The sequence below is a fragment of the Hyalella azteca genome, unplaced genomic scaffold (genome assembly GCF_000764305.2).
Source record: "Hyalella azteca isolate HAZT.00-mixed unplaced genomic scaffold, Hazt_2.0.2 contig2384, whole genome shotgun sequence".
Lineage (NCBI taxonomy): Eukaryota > Metazoa > Arthropoda > Malacostraca > Amphipoda > Hyalellidae > Hyalella > Hyalella azteca.
In genome coordinates, this window is record NW_025932661.1 from 87,635 (window position 1) to 105,250 (window position 17,616).

General features: G+C 40.7%; 1 protein-coding gene across 1 annotated transcript in view; it reads left to right on the forward strand.

The window, feature by feature from the left end:
- The first annotated feature begins 4,204 nt into the window (after positions 1-4,204).
- LOC108678293 overlaps positions 4,205-17,616 on the forward strand; it is a 44,162-nt gene continuing 30,750 nt past the window's right edge. The window contains exons 1-9 of the mRNA XM_047885554.1: positions 4,205-4,445; positions 5,172-5,329; positions 5,950-6,071; positions 6,910-7,053; positions 7,806-8,022; positions 8,660-8,920; positions 11,140-12,695; positions 13,026-13,257; positions 16,540-17,543. Coding sequence (XP_047741510.1) covers positions 4,269-4,445; positions 5,172-5,329; positions 5,950-6,071; positions 6,910-7,053; positions 7,806-8,022; positions 8,660-8,920; positions 11,140-12,695; positions 13,026-13,257; positions 16,540-17,543 — 3,871 coding nt within the window. The 5' untranslated portion in view covers positions 4,205-4,268. The remainder of the gene's footprint in view (positions 4,446-5,171; positions 5,330-5,949; positions 6,072-6,909; positions 7,054-7,805; positions 8,023-8,659; positions 8,921-11,139; positions 12,696-13,025; positions 13,258-16,539; positions 17,544-17,616) is intronic.

Here is a 17,616-nt window from a genome sequence, read left to right on the forward strand (position 1 = left end):
GCCAAATAAACCTATAGGCTATAGTGGATAATTGGGCCCTAACAGACTTACAGCTACGAGTCCTGCTTCACTGTTAGGAGGAAATACCACCTCCGCCAACTGACCTGCTTCCTGCTTAGTTTCTGGCCGCCCTTAGAGTTAAATAGTTCGAGTTGATGCAATCTAAAACGAAACGTTTTGAGTTTACTCATTATGATTAGGTATGAAGGATATTTTGGCAGGAGAGTGGTACTAGCCTACTGCAGATGTTGAAAATTTTGTGAAATGACATACCTAATGTAGCATTGTAGCCTATAATGTATATTGTATATAAGATATGATAATAAAAGATGATACTATAGCCTATAGCCTATAGGAATAGCGGTTGCACCATTTACTGTTGTTAGGCCGTACCCGCTTAACATTGCAGAACATTCACAGCTTGTTGGAGTCTCTAACTCACAGTCACAACTCTCTGCTGAGTGCTGATTGCTCCAATTGCCGCCTCCAAATTCGGCAATACCTACTTTAGAGTTTAGATTGAGTGCATCCAAAAAAAGGGTGTTTTTTATTTTTAATTATATGTTTTTTGGGGTGTAGATTAAGAATCTGAAATCTGTTTTTGGTGGTTGGCATCTGAAATTTTTAATGGAACCTGTTCCTAATTGGACCTAACCTGCAAGGTTTTAGGCTAGTTGATTGGCTAGGTTTTTCCGGCCGCCGGACGGACTCCAAAAATAGAAAAGAGGGTATTATTGCAGATTAACTACATCCAAAAAAAAGGGTGTTTTTTTTTTTTAATTATATGTTTTTTGGGGTGTAGATTACGAATCTGAAATCCATTTTTGGCGGTCGGCATCGGAAAACCGATTTTTTTCCGACCCAAAAATCCACACGTAGCGCACGACATCTTGAATGAAACTTACCCGTTGCACTGAACCCCAAAAAACATATAATTAAAAAAAAAACACCCTTTTTTTTGGATGTAGTTAATCTGCAATAATACCAACCACTCTGCCTCTTTGTTAATTCTGAACAGAAACTAGTGCACAAAGCTGGGATCAAATCCGAGCCTCTCTGCACCAATCTTGGTATTACTCTAAACTGTAACAACCTGGTTCAATTTTTGTGAACCAGGATTTCTTCAATCAAACAAACATACTACTGTTACTACATTATATTAAAGCAGCAAAATTTCATACATACTGAAATTATATGATATTAGAATTAGAGACATAATATTTATGAAAGAAGTAGGGCTAGGACTTATCTCAACTAGGTCACTGGGGTTTCCGTTTTGGGTGCATGGTGGCAGTCAGGAAGACTCAGCGTCAGCATAGCAAATGGTGTTACAACTTACAAATATGTAACTGTTAGTCTGTTACAGACACAGCCCCTTGCCAAATGGAGCCCAATTGTATGCAATAACAAAAACCTATAAGAACATGGTATTTTATATAAGAGAATATAGTATTTTGAGACTTTGAACCAATCAATGCTCTGTTATGGAATGGACCAATCCACAGCAGTCCAGTACACATAGCATATTGGAAAGCAGGACCTGAAAGCTTGGAAAGGCCAGGAACTTTACACTTTCAGTCCATTATTTACATATACTATCCCTTTCCAGAATTCCAGCTGTGATTGGTTGATAAGATTGTGATTTTAGCTCCTTTCAGCTTTCCAGCTGTGATTGGTTAATGGAATTTTACTTTTATCTGCTTTTTAGCTGTGTTGATGGGGATTGATGGGGATGCTTTCAAGCTGTGATTGGTTGTGCCATAAGCCCTGCCCCCAAATATGGTATATGTACTACATCTACAGTACTGGTTAACTAAATACTTAACTTAAACTTGATCATTACAAGCAAAGGACTTTGAAAATTTTCAAAAAATCATTTGATAAAATAAAAAATATCTATTAAACAAGAGACATCCAAATAATTTTATACCGTCAACCGGGGTAATTCGGGACGATTTTGAGCGTTTTTTGTTAATAACTTCTTACGATGAAACATTTCATAAACAAGTTTAGGCTCATTTTATAGCTCTTTGCGAGGGCTATCGAATGGCATTGTCAAAAAAATTCCATATGCTATTCCTAAGGTGCCAGAAGCAAAAAAAGAGTGTCCCGAATTGATTAACTTCACGTGGTCATTAACTTCACGTGATCATTAACTTCAGGTGGTATTTAACTTCATGTGATCATTAACTTTGCATGATCATTAACTTCGCCTGATCATTAACTTCCTGAAAGGAATGTTTTAGTGACAACCAGCCTATCTTTTGGAGAGATAAATCATAGTTTAGGTCAATTACTTTTCATTCTATGATGCCTGGTGCACAATTCTATACATGACATGCTATGCACAATTTTGTGATGACCAATGATGCACTAATTTTTCCATAAGTGAAATTTTTTCGCCAAACGAGGTAAATGTAATCAATATTCTTTGTTTTTAATCCATTTTTTTCTTAACTGGAGCCTATGCTAACTGAGGTTTTACTGTAAATGCGTTTTTGGGGGTGTCCCGAATAGCCCCGGGGGGGTGGCCCGAATAGCCCCGCCGCGCGGAAATGGCTGCCATTTTTTTTTTAATGAGATAGGCAAAATCTGTCAATTACGTTTTCAAGCCGACACCTGGGTGCAACTTTTATGTAAGTAAAATTTTTTAATACAGCGAATATTTTTTTTGCTCCAGACCTTAGCAGAAGTAACTTTTCAAAATAGCGCTTTTCACCATTTTTTTCAGGAATTTTTCAAAGCTAGTAAATGTCATATTTTTCGACTCCCTTTATACTACATAGATAGGAAAAATGTTGACGTTTACGCCACTATTTTTAGTTTTGCAATATTCCAATTAGTTTTGCTATTATAACAGTTTTACGCCGTGTCGGAGGACTGTCCCGAATTACCCCGCCAGTCCCGAGTTACCCCGGTTGACGGTAATAAATCTGATGTACTATACAATTGAAACAGTTTGTCCACTTTTGATCCTCCTTTTCATTTATAGTCAGTCACCTGGCAAAGCACTATACAAAGGAAAGCTTTTCACCTCAGGTGGAAAGCTTTTTTGTAAGTGAACTTCTATTCTTAGCCTGCACAGCACACTTGCACCACCTCTCACAAAAATAAACCCCATACTAAATGAACAAACAAGATAGCATTGGCAGACAGCAGCTGCAGCACCAGCAAATCAGCCTTGGCAAATTTGAATTTTTTCTAAATAAAAGGCAGTCTCGAAGTCAGGTTTTAAGTAGTTAAATGCCTAAAAATATATACAAAATTCATGTTTCTGCATTGATTTCAATGCTGTTAAGATTGAGTAACTTCAAAGTATCTCATATATAATTGTTAAATTAATTATAGTTTGGCTACATTCATCGCTCAAAATTGCTTATGGAACCAATTAGTCCGATCAGATCTATTGTTTCTGAAATCTATTGATATTGATTGCCAATGCCCAATGTAAAGATGACATGTGTTTAAAGTACTAATATATCATAAAAGTTGTATCCCCATACTTCCATGCTCTGTTACACATGAAATCCATCATCTGAAATAAGAATTTCCGGTAAAAAATGAAAACTAATGTCACATGAATTCCCCATGTTAAAAGTATGTAACAAAATCTTTCTGTGAAAAGTTTTCTAGGAGCTACAGCCATAAGAAAAAATTAATATTGAATCAAATTGCTTTGCCACAGGTTTATTTGTTGATGTTCAATAATAGCAAGTATTAATTATATAATTTTATGAAAGTTAATAAGAATTAAAACATATTTCCATCAAGAATGGCCTACAAAAGATTTATAAAAATAATTGCCAGGTTTTACGCCCAAAATAATTACCAGGTTTTTAGGCTCAAAATTTTATCAGTACTATAATATAATGTAAAATACTTGTTGAAATAATATTTGGCAATAAGTATTTATATATTCTCCAAACTACCTTAACCTTTAAAAATTTATGTAAATGGGTATTTAAAGATACATGTCTTGGCAATATCTTCTGTTGACATGCAATTTGATGCTGCTGATTGGTCACCAAAGATATTCAGATATTTGCTTATTCCTTGTACCCTGGGTTATGACCACTCCATCACCAGTAGTACATTTTTTACTTGATAATCAAATTGCAAACTTATGCTATCCTTATACGAGCAAATCATTTCAAAAGGTAATGTATTCTGGTGAGCTTTTCTCATTTTATGTTTCAGACTCCAGAAAGATGCAAGTAAATTTGTATTCACAAATATTTTAGTAAGGAAAAGTCATTGTTTCAGAAATCATGCCTGGAAAGGTTAAAGTACGGATCATTGCTGGCCGCAATCTTCCTGTTATGGACAGAGCGGCTGACACCACTGATGCCTATGTTGAAGTTAAGCTTGGAAATGTTACCCACAAAACTGATGTCTTCAGGAAAAGCCTCAACCCCCAATGGAATTCAGAATGGTTTCGATTTGAGGTATAAATTAAAATTTAGTAATAAATTGGGCTGTTCAATTATTTCAGGCTGAAATACTTGTCGAAAATTGAATTGATTGGTATCATCTCTCTGCTCCCATAAGTGTATCTATATGAATATTAAATGATTGTTGTTCAATATATGTCAATAATCTTTATTTAGTAATCTGCACATGCTCCTTATTTTTTGTTGGGTATAAATTCCATGACAAGGTGTAATTCCATGAGAATGTGCAAACAACAAGTATCTGCCAATTATGTTACATTCATAAAATCATTTATAGTTGTCTCCTTCTACTCCTCTCTCTTTCATGTTTTTCACTGGAACAAACCTCTGGCATGAGCTAATTGCAGCTTCTCCTGCACCATATCCTTTTATTTTCTCAAATATCAGTGTGATAGCAGCCATCAGTCCCCATGAGAGACCAACGAAGCATTAAATCCATGATGAGGCTATAAAAAAATGGAGCAATTGCTTTCTCAATATTTATGATTGATTTTTTTTCAATGTAGCCATCTCATTAATGTATAATTTAAATAAGACATGTCACTTATTGTACAGCTTCATTGTTGAATACCATTTTTGTTAATTAGTATGTTTATTCAATACCAAAGTATATCTGAAACCAGTTTTCTTGAAAAATATATTCTGCTTGCTCTCAGTTACTATCTGTTCTGAATACTTTTCTATCATATGCACTGCATCTAATATTGTTTGATATTTCAGGTGGATGATCATGATCTTCAAGATGAGCCCCTACAGATCCGCCTCATGGATCATGACACTTACTCTGCAAACGATGCCATTGGGAAAGTTTATGTGGACTTGAACCCTCTCTTGTTACCTCCACCGTTGCCTGTTTTAGGTGCAACCACACTAACCAGGTCAGCAAGTGCATCACTTATTTCATTGCTATGCATTACCATTGATATTCTGAAAATACAAAGTAGGAAACTTTACAATCTATGTATTTAAAAAGTAATTTTAAGCGATGCCTCATTGCTAGCTTTCAGTTCCATGACCAATTTGATATTTGTCTCTGTACTTAATTGCTACGTACATTAGCTTTCAAAAGACACTTTTATGAGCATTGCTACATTCACTTATACCTACTTGTATTTTCACTTCATTGTAATTAGCCTGTTTTATATTTAAATTGGAATATGCAATGTTTTCTTTCCATGAATTTTATTCAATAGCTTATACCTACATAATCGATATTATCCCCAAGATAGGTACTTATCAATACAATACCAGGAACAGAACTGGAAAATGTTTTATAAATCTTTCCTCTGCCTCTACAGTATAGTGATGCATAGATCTGAGTTCTAATAGACAGAGCTGCTGTCTGCTAACATCATCATGTTATGGTACAGCAAATAGACACAGCTGCTGTCTAATAGACAGAGGTGCTGTCTAATAGACACAGCTGCTGTCTAATGGACACAGCTGCTGTCTAATAGACAGAGCTATTGTCTGCTAACATCATCATGTTATGGTACAGCAAACACTTGAGTCACGTACTGTCATCGTCAAGTGGAGTGCCAGGCGTCCATGAGAGCAGCTCAGCGCCGGTCATCCCGCCTCCTCAACCTGCGGTTGCCTCCATTGCTCATCAAACTGCAGGTACTGTTACAATTTAGCTTCACCATACAATACTATTTGTTTTAATTAAGTATATAGATATATATTATGGTATATTATACTTCCATTTCATTTCAATGGCTTTGAATGGAAAAAAATGAAAGCAAAAGTTTTAGCAGCAATATCAAATGAGCTTTGATTATGTGTTGAACGCAAATGATAGGAGATTGATGCTTTCAGTTGTTAATTGTTATCAAATTTTGTTGTTGCGATAGAAATTTTTCCAAGGGATGCTTCATTGTGCTAAATAAATCTGATAATTTTCTCACAGTGAGGCTAACAATAATATATGGTACCGTATGTAATATATGGGAATATTAGGATATAATTCGAGCTTGGGATTACTGAAAGTAATGCTCTAGCAATGAAATGTATGTAAATTCTCTGGCAAATATAAATCCCAACTGAAATTCAAATCAAGTCTTGCCTTCAACTACACCGCCTGTGACCATCAGTCTATGTTTGCATTGATAAATCTTGGCCACAATTTTGCAGTACCATTGCTAGCACCTAAAGCATAACATTGAAATATTCGAGCTCAGACGTCGAGTTACATATTTGATATATGTTTCTGTGTTTGAAATTGTACAGTATGTATATTGTCAGGTTGGCGTGGTGGTTGACTGGTGTTTGTGTCCAGGTGCTGCCGTGATGTCAGGCTGGTGTTTGTGTCCAGGTGCTGCCGTGATGTCAGGCTGGTGTTTGTGTCCAGGTGCTGCTGTGATGTCAGGCTGGTGTTTGTGTCCAGGTGCTGCCGTGATGTCAGGCTGGTGTTTGTGTCCAGGTGCTGCCGTGATGTCAGGCTGGTGTTTGTGTCCAGGTGCTGCCGTGATGTCAGGCTGGCTGCCAGTCTACGACACCATGCACGGGCTCAGGGGCGAGGTGGCTGTCACCTGTAAGGTTGACCTCTTCTCTGACTTCAACAGATTCCGACAGTCGTCATGTGGCGTACATTTCTTCTTCAGTGAGTCTCTGATGATGGCAGACTTATTGAAGTCTGATCCATCACTCACGTACGAGGTAGAATTCTTTAAAAATTATTCAGTATTGTCCATTATACATGTAGATTTTCTTTTTGGCTGACTTAAGTGTGAAAAATGTGTATTGCTGTGCAATAACGCACAATACGACTAGTCTCGTTTGCGATGGTCTCGCGACTAACGCTATTTCTATCCCAATCCATTATTGATTATTTTTTGATCGAATTCACCAGAACCTGATTGCTTTAGCCAATGTCGACGAATAAATTCACTCTTATCAAGGCTACAATGCTATTGGTCTCAAAAGACTTGGCAACGAGACTTGTTACAAGGATTTACTAACGATTTCCATAATTTTCCGCTCACGGCTCCACGTTATGACTACGAATACATGAACCATTATTTATAATATTCGTATATAATAACTTGGCGTGTATAAGAAACAATTGCTTCCGTCCGACAACTTGCTTGAGAATTGTCTACGAATACATTAACCTTCGTCTATGTATATACAAATGGTTGGTAACAAGAGTTACCGTCATTGGTGTGAGGTACCGGTCCCGTAGGTCCCGAGATCCCAGACACGTTCTCATGCCACAAAAAAAAAAAATAAAGATTGCTACCGTCTGACAACTTACTTGACAATTTTCAACGAATACATTTACCTTCGTCTATGTATATATAAATTCTTGGTAACGAGAGTTACCGTCATTGGTGTGAGGTACCGGTCCCGTAGGTCCCGAGATCCCGGACACGTTCTCGTGCCAGCGCGTGGTAGGGCTGGTCGAGGAGCTGGTCAAGAACCACGACCCAGAGTACGAGTGGATAGACAAGATCAGATCTCCGCGCGCCAGCAACGAGGCCAAGCAGACGCTCTTCTGTAAACTGTCGGGCTTGTTGCAGCGCAAGATCGGGCTTAAGGTGCTCGACATGGGCGGCAATGCCGTGCTGGGGTGAGTGCGGGGTGTGTTGGGTGACTGACATCTGATTTTGGCGCTGGTGTAAGTGGAGGATGTCCTGGTTGACTGACAAGGACCGTGGTGTTATATTATTTGCATATTTGCATCAAAATTGTGTTGACTTAAAATAAAATAGAATTCTTCTCAGAATTAAATAGAATTCTGGGCTGTCGAATATTCCCGTTTAACTCATCAAGTCTCGCCGCTAAATAATGACGACGTCGGGCTGACAACAAAAGTATTCCATTACGTTGGTGTGTGTTATCAGTTCCAATCTCATGTAGCGGGTAGCATTGGAATGCATTGTTAAGAATTATCATCGTCTAGGTAGAGTAAAATCTGACTGTCCAGTGGTCAGTTACGCCCGTGATGCCCAGTGGTCAGTTACAGCCGTGATGCCCAGTGGTCAGTTACGCCCGTGATGCCCAGTGGTCAGTTACGGCCGTGATGCCCAGTGGTCAGTCACACCCGTGATGCCCAGTGGTCAGTTACGCCCGTGATGCCCAGTGGTCAGTTACGGCCGTGATGCCCAGTGGTCAGTTACGGCCGTGATGCCCAGTGGTCAGTTACGGCCGTGATGTCTAGTGGTCAGTTACGCCCATCATGAGCTAATAAGTTTAATGGTGGGCAGTTACCGGCAATGTTTTGACCTGGAGGGAGAGTCCGGTATTGTGGTGCGGGGTCTTGGCACTGCCGTTGTCCTAACTCCTGCCGCTGCCATCACCATCACTAGTACCAACCATCACCATCTACACCACACGTCTGCCACCATCGCGTCATCTCACGCGGCCGCCTTCACACATCACTATCATCATCACCATCCTGGTGGTGCGGGCGCTCCTAAGCAGATGTCATCACCGCAAGGCATCACCTCGGCGCATCACAATCAACAGTCAGTGTATTGCTTACAGCTACTTCACTTCTATTTGCTGTTAAAATTTATTTTATGTTTGCACTCTTAAAAGAACCCTTGACAAAAGGCAATATCCGCTATCTAAACAGCAAGACCCTAACAAATGATAATGGAACGAACGTGCAAAATTAAACTTTCTAAACTCGCAAAGACTGGCGAACAACAGTAACTATAAACTGTGCCATAAAAGCAAATATGCTCCTAAATCTCAGCGGATTATTAAATGTTCTTGGTTTTGCTCGCACGATGCATAGAACACAGCTAAGCTGTTCTTAAAGAGCCTCTTTATCATTAATATCAGGATAATGCGTGAGGATGACTCACTATAGAGTTTAACTGTAATTAAGTACTTATATTATCAGTCTGCTTATATCGCAAGTTCTCAAGGAATTTAAAAGCAAAGAAAACGTCGAGGAAATTCACCATGTCGATATTGAAAACGTTTCGGAGTCCAGCTCCATCATCAGTTCGACTAAACTAAAAATGAATAAAATCAAGATTTTATTCATTTTTAGTTTAGTCGAACTGATGATGGAGCCTTACTCCGAAACGTTTTCAATATCGATATCGTGAATTTCCTCGACGTTTTCTTTGCTTTTAAATTCCTTGTGAACTGTAATCCCTCTGGTGCATTCACTTGTGGGTGCCCACTTAATTTTCTCACACACATCTCCGTACGTGCCGTTCATATCAGTAATAATATTATTCTTCATCACTTTGCTTAGGGAATTAATATATTATATATACTTTGCAGAACAATAGGCATGCTAGGAAGTAATTTTTGGTGTCAATTCGGTTGTTGTTAACTTCAGATTTAGCGGCTGTCGGTCAAGTTTGTTAGTGCAAATACTTTCTACTTGCGTAAATTATTGCAAATACTGCTTTGCTAGAGAATTATTTTGTGCCGTGTTTGTTATGTATTATCGTTATCGTCAGTATGTAATTTCTCTTTACGATCATTATGCAAAGTAACATCGTATATTTTCAATTATTTAAAAAATACAAAAATATTGATATTCACGCGTTATATAATGACTATAAAATAAAATATGATGATAAAATATACACGTGTCATACAGTGACGATCGAATTATTGTTATTTCAATTTTCAACCGTTGATATATTCTTTAAATTTTCTCTAAAATTTACTGGTATACAGTGAAATACATTAGTTATGTGAAATATATTGAGTACCGGTAGTGAGAGGCCTGACCTGTTGATAGCTAATGCAGTATTTCTCTGTTCTCCCTCGGTCGTGTGAACTAACCCTACTCACTGGTGTGACGTGTCGAGTCCTCACGTCTAATATGCTTGCTTTATAGTATAACCTTACTTCTTGCTGTGTTGCTAACGAAGCCTCTTACTTAATCTAGCGTATTATTGTGAGCGGTGTCTTCGATTATTAACACATAAACAATATAAACACACACACACAATATACACATACACATGCACCCATATAATGCAACAACCAATGAAGGCTCTTACTATCTGCTTCTTCTTAACTTCCTCCAAACCATTCTTTCTCTCACTGGTAATTTCTTGGTACCGGTATTAAGTTTAAGACTTGTCAATATAAACCTGATCAGTTAGTAGTATCTCCTTCATATGCGCTTTCATTGTTTTGTTTCCGTATTGTAATTTTAAAACCTATTGTGTAATTTTGATCATAATTGTCGTGTGTCATCAATGTCGTGTACGCTTCTTCTCAAGCTTTTTAATTACCACCATTAAAATTTAATTTGCATCGCTATTTGGTAGCTTTTTCGCACTCAGAGGGCTTCTCTATGCTGTTAAATTTCTTATTATTTAACATTCTCTCAATGTGTAAATTATATTTGTTACTCATCAGCTTCTTGTTATTTGGATAGTGCAATTTCAAAACATTTCCTTCTGATTTGCATATGTCAGAGTTTTGTGTACTCTGCTATTATCCATTGATTGGGTATTTCTTCTTTATAGCAAACTTTTCGATTATATTATTTCGCAGTAAGATTATATGTTTTAACATAATTATCGATTCACACCTCTGGCAGATTCGACATTTCCTGTTGACACTTTGTTTCTATCGATTGCCTGGTGGTTGCTCTTTCGTATAAATGTTTATCCTACCATATTTGATGTGTTGTGCGTTTAATTCCGCATGTTTCGCTGTTGTGATGTTTTCGCGAACTGCCGTTTGATGTTGAACGTCCCAGGCGTGCTAGGGGTCAGAGCTACGCGTCCGGTCATACAGAACCACGTTCATCGCCCGCACTGCTGGAGGCTGACATGAATTTGATCCCGCGCTGCCACTCGTTTTCTCAGTCTCCAGTGACATCGCCGGCACCAAATAGAGCAAGTCCCACCAGGAGTGCTAAGTCACTTTCGTTTGAGCCTGAAAGTTCAGAGAATGACTGTATATTTTGTGCCTTTGAGAGGCAGGGCTACATGTTCAATCCAGTAGCTGAGAGTCCTCTCTCAGATGTCTTAGCTTACACCACAGATTTCGGTCAAATGCGCAGTCGCATGGCATATGAGGCTTCTGGTCTTGCATCATCCAGCCGTGACGGCAGCTGTCAAGAATATCGTTCTAATAGCTCCCCCGCCCTTCGTCATGCCATCAGCATGCAGCAACGTTTATCCGATCACCATCTTAGAGTGTGTCAGCCTGCTGCCCAGAAACGGCAACGGTCGCCACGAGGTCTTCACCACCATCACCATCATCATCATCATCATCATCAAGGAACAGAGAACGCTGTGATGATCTCAGGCAAGCGATCATTTGACTACTCAAACAAGGGCATGCCCAAGGGCTTATTGAGCATTCCTCGGCGCCTGATGAAGAGCCTCACGAGCCTCTCGGCAAAGGATGACAAGAATGATGAGAGGCCCGCGAGCCCATCGATTTCATTCTTGCCCCAGAAAGTTTCTTTTGATCGCTCACCCAACAGAGCCTCTCCTACATTGGAAACGAATGAAGAAGACCTTCATAGCAATGTGGATTATTTTCAGTACCAGCGAAAAGATGATCAAGCCAAGTCAAAATTGACTGAATTAGGCGAAACCTCTCTAGCTCAAATTGCCGAAGAATGTGGAATTTTTTCTGCTAACGAACAAGAAGAGAAGAAAGAATTGCAATCGTGTACTCGAGACCACGGCGCCACATCAGCTGATTCTACCGCTAGCTTGCTTCACACGAGCGAAGAATCTGCTGACTCCTCGTCTGACGATAATAGCGTTGAGGATGCCGCCGAAGACTCTCCTGTCACCGAGCCCTCGGCAGCGTTGTCTGATGGCTCAGGTTCGAAGCACCGACGATCCTGGAGAAAGCGTTTGCGGGCCATACAAATGAAAGTCAGACGCAGAATTTCATTATCAGGTGTTATCCTCAACTTGAGCTTGAGTAAGTCTGGCAGCAAAGGCACAGGTCCAAGTGAGGTCTCCAAAGAAGCCCGGAGTCGCCGACTTGCCCGCTCAAAATCGGAGCCAAATATTCGCCTGGGTAATTTTTTAGTGGATTGGTTTGGTCCAGCCTTAGATGAAAGTTTAGACTCAGGCTCGGAATCTGTATCTGAAGTTTCAGGTACCGAATCGGATTTGACGGACAATGAAAGGGTTCGTGGGGGCATCCCAAATGATCTGAGCTGCGTCATGTCTGCTGATGACGACGAGAAGTTGAGTCTTTTTGAAGAGTACATGAAGCGTCAGAAGAAAGACCCCTTATACAACTTCTATCTGGGTGATGAAGACGACGATGATGATGCTCTCAATGGTGATGAATATGCCACGGAACAGTGCTATGATTTTCCCGCTAGAAGGCCCAGGGGTGGAGAGAGGACGGCCAGCGAATCATCTACTGCCACAGTTTTGCCTTTCTTTCGTACTGCAGGCCCTTCGTATGCGTACATGACGAACGCTCCTTCAACGGCGACAACAGCTGGGCGCATTACAGCTACATCAGACACAAATAATGAACATGCTGAGACATTAAGTGATATCAATGCATCGATATTATTGCTAGATGACAGTGATGAGGAAACATTAGCACCGTTAGATCAAGACGACTGTTCTTTGGCTACTTCAGTTTTGTGCGTCACTCCAGGATCACTACCTGATATCACTCTCGAGCCTTCATCTCCTCAGTCAACTGTCGCTCCTGACGAGCTTCTTGCGGGAACCATGAAAGCTGCTTCAGAAATTACTCCGGAAACTATGTGCTCTACATCCCTCGATCGAAAACCTGAAGGCAACACATTTGAAAAAGAGCCTTGTCAAGAAATTAATGCACATAACCCGCAACGTCCCGCAGATGTGAAGGAAGCAATGGAACTCAGGTGCGTTCTGCCTTATTGTGCGGGAAACTGGCCTAATTGTCGTGGGTAGATTCAGTTCATCTTGATAATTTTTCGGTCTCTGTCCATTGAAGTAGTTCAAAGGGACATCAATATTTTAATGCGAACTATCTTCCGTTTGTCTTCAGAAAAAAACTTCAGGGCTCGAAATGTTCTCAACACTGCTGTTTCAAGTCGTCACATTTGGTCCACTTTCATCTTATTTGCATTTTTGCCGTCGAAGTAGTACAGTGCAGAAAATGTGTTCTGTCTCAACCTCATACATAATTCATAACTCGCATCAACCTGGCGCCGTACTATCAAAACTCGCACAAGTTACACGTTACGGCCTAAGTACACGTAGCGGCTGATTTCTCGTCTGTGATGAGTGGGTTTAGCTTGAAAACACGTCTGTGATACGCTGCTGGGGTTACGAACTCTTACCTATTTTTGATAGTACCCACCCTATAGTCGATGAGGTTCTTTGCTTCTTGACGCTCCTGTTGACGACAGCCCGACACTTTTTTCATACGCAAAAGCTTTTCCGTGAAATTTCTGTACCATGAGTAATTCATGTGAATTATAGAAAAAAAGCTGATTTATGCCTAATTTCCACTGGGTATTCTATTTCTTATGCAAGGTTAGAAAACGTGTGCCATCATTTGGAAGATGGTCGTTGCTTACGAGCTCTCCGATTTGTGGCTGAAACCTAAGGTGCATTGATGATTCAAGCCTCTAATATAATTTGTAAAAATAATGTTTTATAAATTATGTGATAGTTTATTTGTTTAGCTAGGTTTTTGAGAGATTTTGTGCTGTTGTATCGTCTTCTGTCGTGACAAACTACCCACACTCTCACACGCACTGCCAAGCTCTGGGGCCTTTTCATCACCTCCATTCACGTGTGTTTATTAGCGTTTTTTAGGGCAATAGTTCAAATACAAAAAAAGTTTGAATGACTAATTTTCTTTTGTCAAGTTCTAAAATAGAATTAAGCAATTACCTTCGATGTCATTGATGAATTGTGCATTTTCTTTCTCATAACGGCAAGACTTGAGTTACGTTGATAAGGCGATTTTCGTGTTTTGATTTCTACTTGTTGATGTATTAATCACCATCCTAGTTGACTTCTTGGGTATAATTTGATTTAAAACGTGTAGCTCATTTTATCCGAAGTTAGCCATAGGTATCAAATTAGTCATGTAAATTTCTCATTAAATAATAGCACTAACTGCACAGAGCTGCACATCTCGTCTCTGATGCTCCCACTGCTGTACGACACGCTCATAGTACATCTTGTCTCTGATACACGCACTGCTGTACGACACGCTCATAGTACATCTTATCTCTGATGCACGCACTGCTGTACGACACGCTCATAGCACATCTTGTCTCTGATACACGCACTGCTGTACAACACGCTCATAGTACATCATGTCTCTGATGCACGCACTGCTGTACGACACGCTCATAGTACATCATGTCTCTGATACACTGTTATACGACACGCTCATAGCACATCTTGTCTCTGATACACGCACTACTATACGACACGCTCATAATTCTACTAGACATTGAAGAGGTCTTCAGCATCAACAGGTCTGCCCTTACATTACCTAGTTCCTACAGCCACACCCCAACTATCGTTATCGTTTGATTTGTTAATTCAATAATTCCTCTCAAGACGTCTGCCTCGTACACACTCATTCACATCACATGCCTTGAAGAAGACTAAGTTTTGAATTGTGTATTTCTAAACCATCGATTTACCTATATTTTTTCTATGTGTACTTTTGTTCGTATTTCAGTGTCAGTAAAGTTAGTGAGTGCGATCAGACGTGTTGTGAGAGTAGATGCCAGATGGTGTAACCTTACCTTCTTAAATATGTACTAAACTAATGGAATGACTATTAAGACTGCTTCGTCTTTCTCCCCCGCCTTCCTCTTCGTCCTGAAAACTGTATTTACGTTTTTAAAATATCTGTTTTATTTTGTATATTGCCTGAACTTCTTCTTTTACTCAAAAGTTGTGTGTTTTTCTGATATTTCACGGTATCCTAACTTTGCCTAACACGTAACCTCAACCTCAGTAGCCTAACCTCAACCTTTCTTGCCTAACCTCAACCTTACTAGCCTAACTTCAACCTTTCTTGCCTAACCTCAACCTTACTAGCCTAACCTCAACCTTACTAGCCTAACCTCAACCTTACTAGCCTAACCTCAACCTTACTAGCCTAACCTCAACTGGAATTTTGCCCACCAGTTGTACATTCTTTGTTGCCGTATCGCCTGCCGCCAACTACATTGTCAGCTGCTCTTAACTTTGCGAAGTTAACTTTGCTGCTCTCTCTTCTCTCTTGGTCTTCCATTCTCTAAACTTCTTGCCTTCCATTCACTTCACTTCTTGCCTTCCATTCTCTTCACTTCTTGCCTTCCATTCTCTTCACTTCTTGCCTTCCATTCTCTTCACTTCTTGCCTTCCATTCTCTTCACTTCTTGCCTTCCATTCTCTTCACTTCTTGCCTTCTATTCTTTTTTCTCTGGCCTTGCATTAATGTTTTGCATTGACCTTCACTCATTTATTTATGTCAGCTTGCTGGCTCTGATCGTTTATTAAGCGTATTTAACCGCTGTTGCAATCTATAATTTAAAATCATAATGTATTCCTACTTCGGTATTATACATGTGGCATTAATCACTGTCAATTTTAACACATTTCTTGGTTGTACTGCCGGCTAGCTTTTAACCTTACTCTGGACATTTTTTGCTTATATTTTTGGTATCTTTATGAAGTGGTATCCTTTAGTAACCGGAATATATTACCTATATTTTTTACCCTGACATTTTGGCACGGTATTTTAGTTACATTGTTGCTTGTGGTTTCACTTGGTATTGTTTTCTTGGTTGCTGCTTACTGCTTGACAGTAGTGGCAGTAGTAGTTGCAGTAGCTGTTCCCTAGCCGCTTCCCCTACCTGCTTCGTTGCTATGCACTGCGTGGGGCCTTCCTCCGCCCCTGCCGCAGTCCCTTGTCCTTCTGGTGGACACCTGCTGCGTCAGAGCCCTGACCCCTGTGTGGTGGTGAGGGCCCCGCCACGCCATCATGTTTACCACACAACACACAAGCCACATTCTCCTCACTTGCCACATTCTCCAAAACGTACCACTCATCATAACCACCACCACCAGCACCAGCAACACCACCACCATCAGCACCACCACTTCACACAGCAGCACGAACACTCAACACAACACGAGACTCTTTTGTACCGTACGCGTCACTTCAGCGCTTCATCCCAAACTCCAACGCTATCCAGGAGCTCGCCCCTGCCCTCCCATCCTGCAGTGTCCTGTAGCGTCGCTACGGCCCCTCCTGCTGCTACTCTTGGAGGTGCTGCTGTGATTTCACCTCACGGTGCCTCTGGGGTGACCTCAGCTGCGAACACCTCAGGGGTGACCTCTGCGAACGCCTCCGGTGTGACCTCGGTTGCGAACGCCTCAGGGGTGACCTCGGTTGCGAACACCTCAGGGGTGACCTCAGCTGCAAACGTCTCAGGGGTGATCTCAGCTGCGAGCGCCTCTGGGGTGACCTCAGCTGCAAACGCCTCCGGTGTGACCTCAGCTGCGAACGCCTCAGGGGTGACCTCAGCTGCGAACGCCTCCGCGTTGAATAACGCTTCACAAATTGACGGCTGGAAGAAATCTGCTCTCCAGGATGGTGCGGAGAAAGGAAGCCCAGTTTGCAGTTCTGAAGATTACGAACTTTCAAATTTGTCTAGCTCTGAGAATTCTAAAAACTGTATCATCAAGAATAAACCAGAAAAATCTCAAGGTAAAATAACAAAACAAAGTGCTGTAGACAACAGAGACGACGCTTTGAAAGCAAATGGGTACCTTGTGGAGAACGGACCACATGGATGTGAGAGCTTACAGTGCACGGCAGAGAGCCGTAAGATCCAGCGCACTGCAACTGTCATTGAGCAAGAGACCGTTGAACTGCAAGTGAAAGTCGAGACGAGTTCTACAGAGACCGAACCAAATAAGCGCTGCATGGCTGACCCTCCGACTACAGAAGCGTGCGACACATCCAACGTCTTGACGGATGTTGCTGCCATGGATGGCTTGGAGCCTCTAGCCACGCCTGATACCCCGCCTGCCACGACACACAACGCCATGATCAACCTGCCACATGCTGAAGCTACCACCGTCAACAACCACCGTGCAGTTGCTGCGCAGCCTCGCGCTAACAGCTCTCATGTGCCTGCGTCTGAGAGCGGCTCCGATAATGAAGGTCAGTTCTCGAAGAAATTATTGAGAATTTTCGAAGAAATTCTTTGTTTTTAAATATATTTTTATTTGCCATT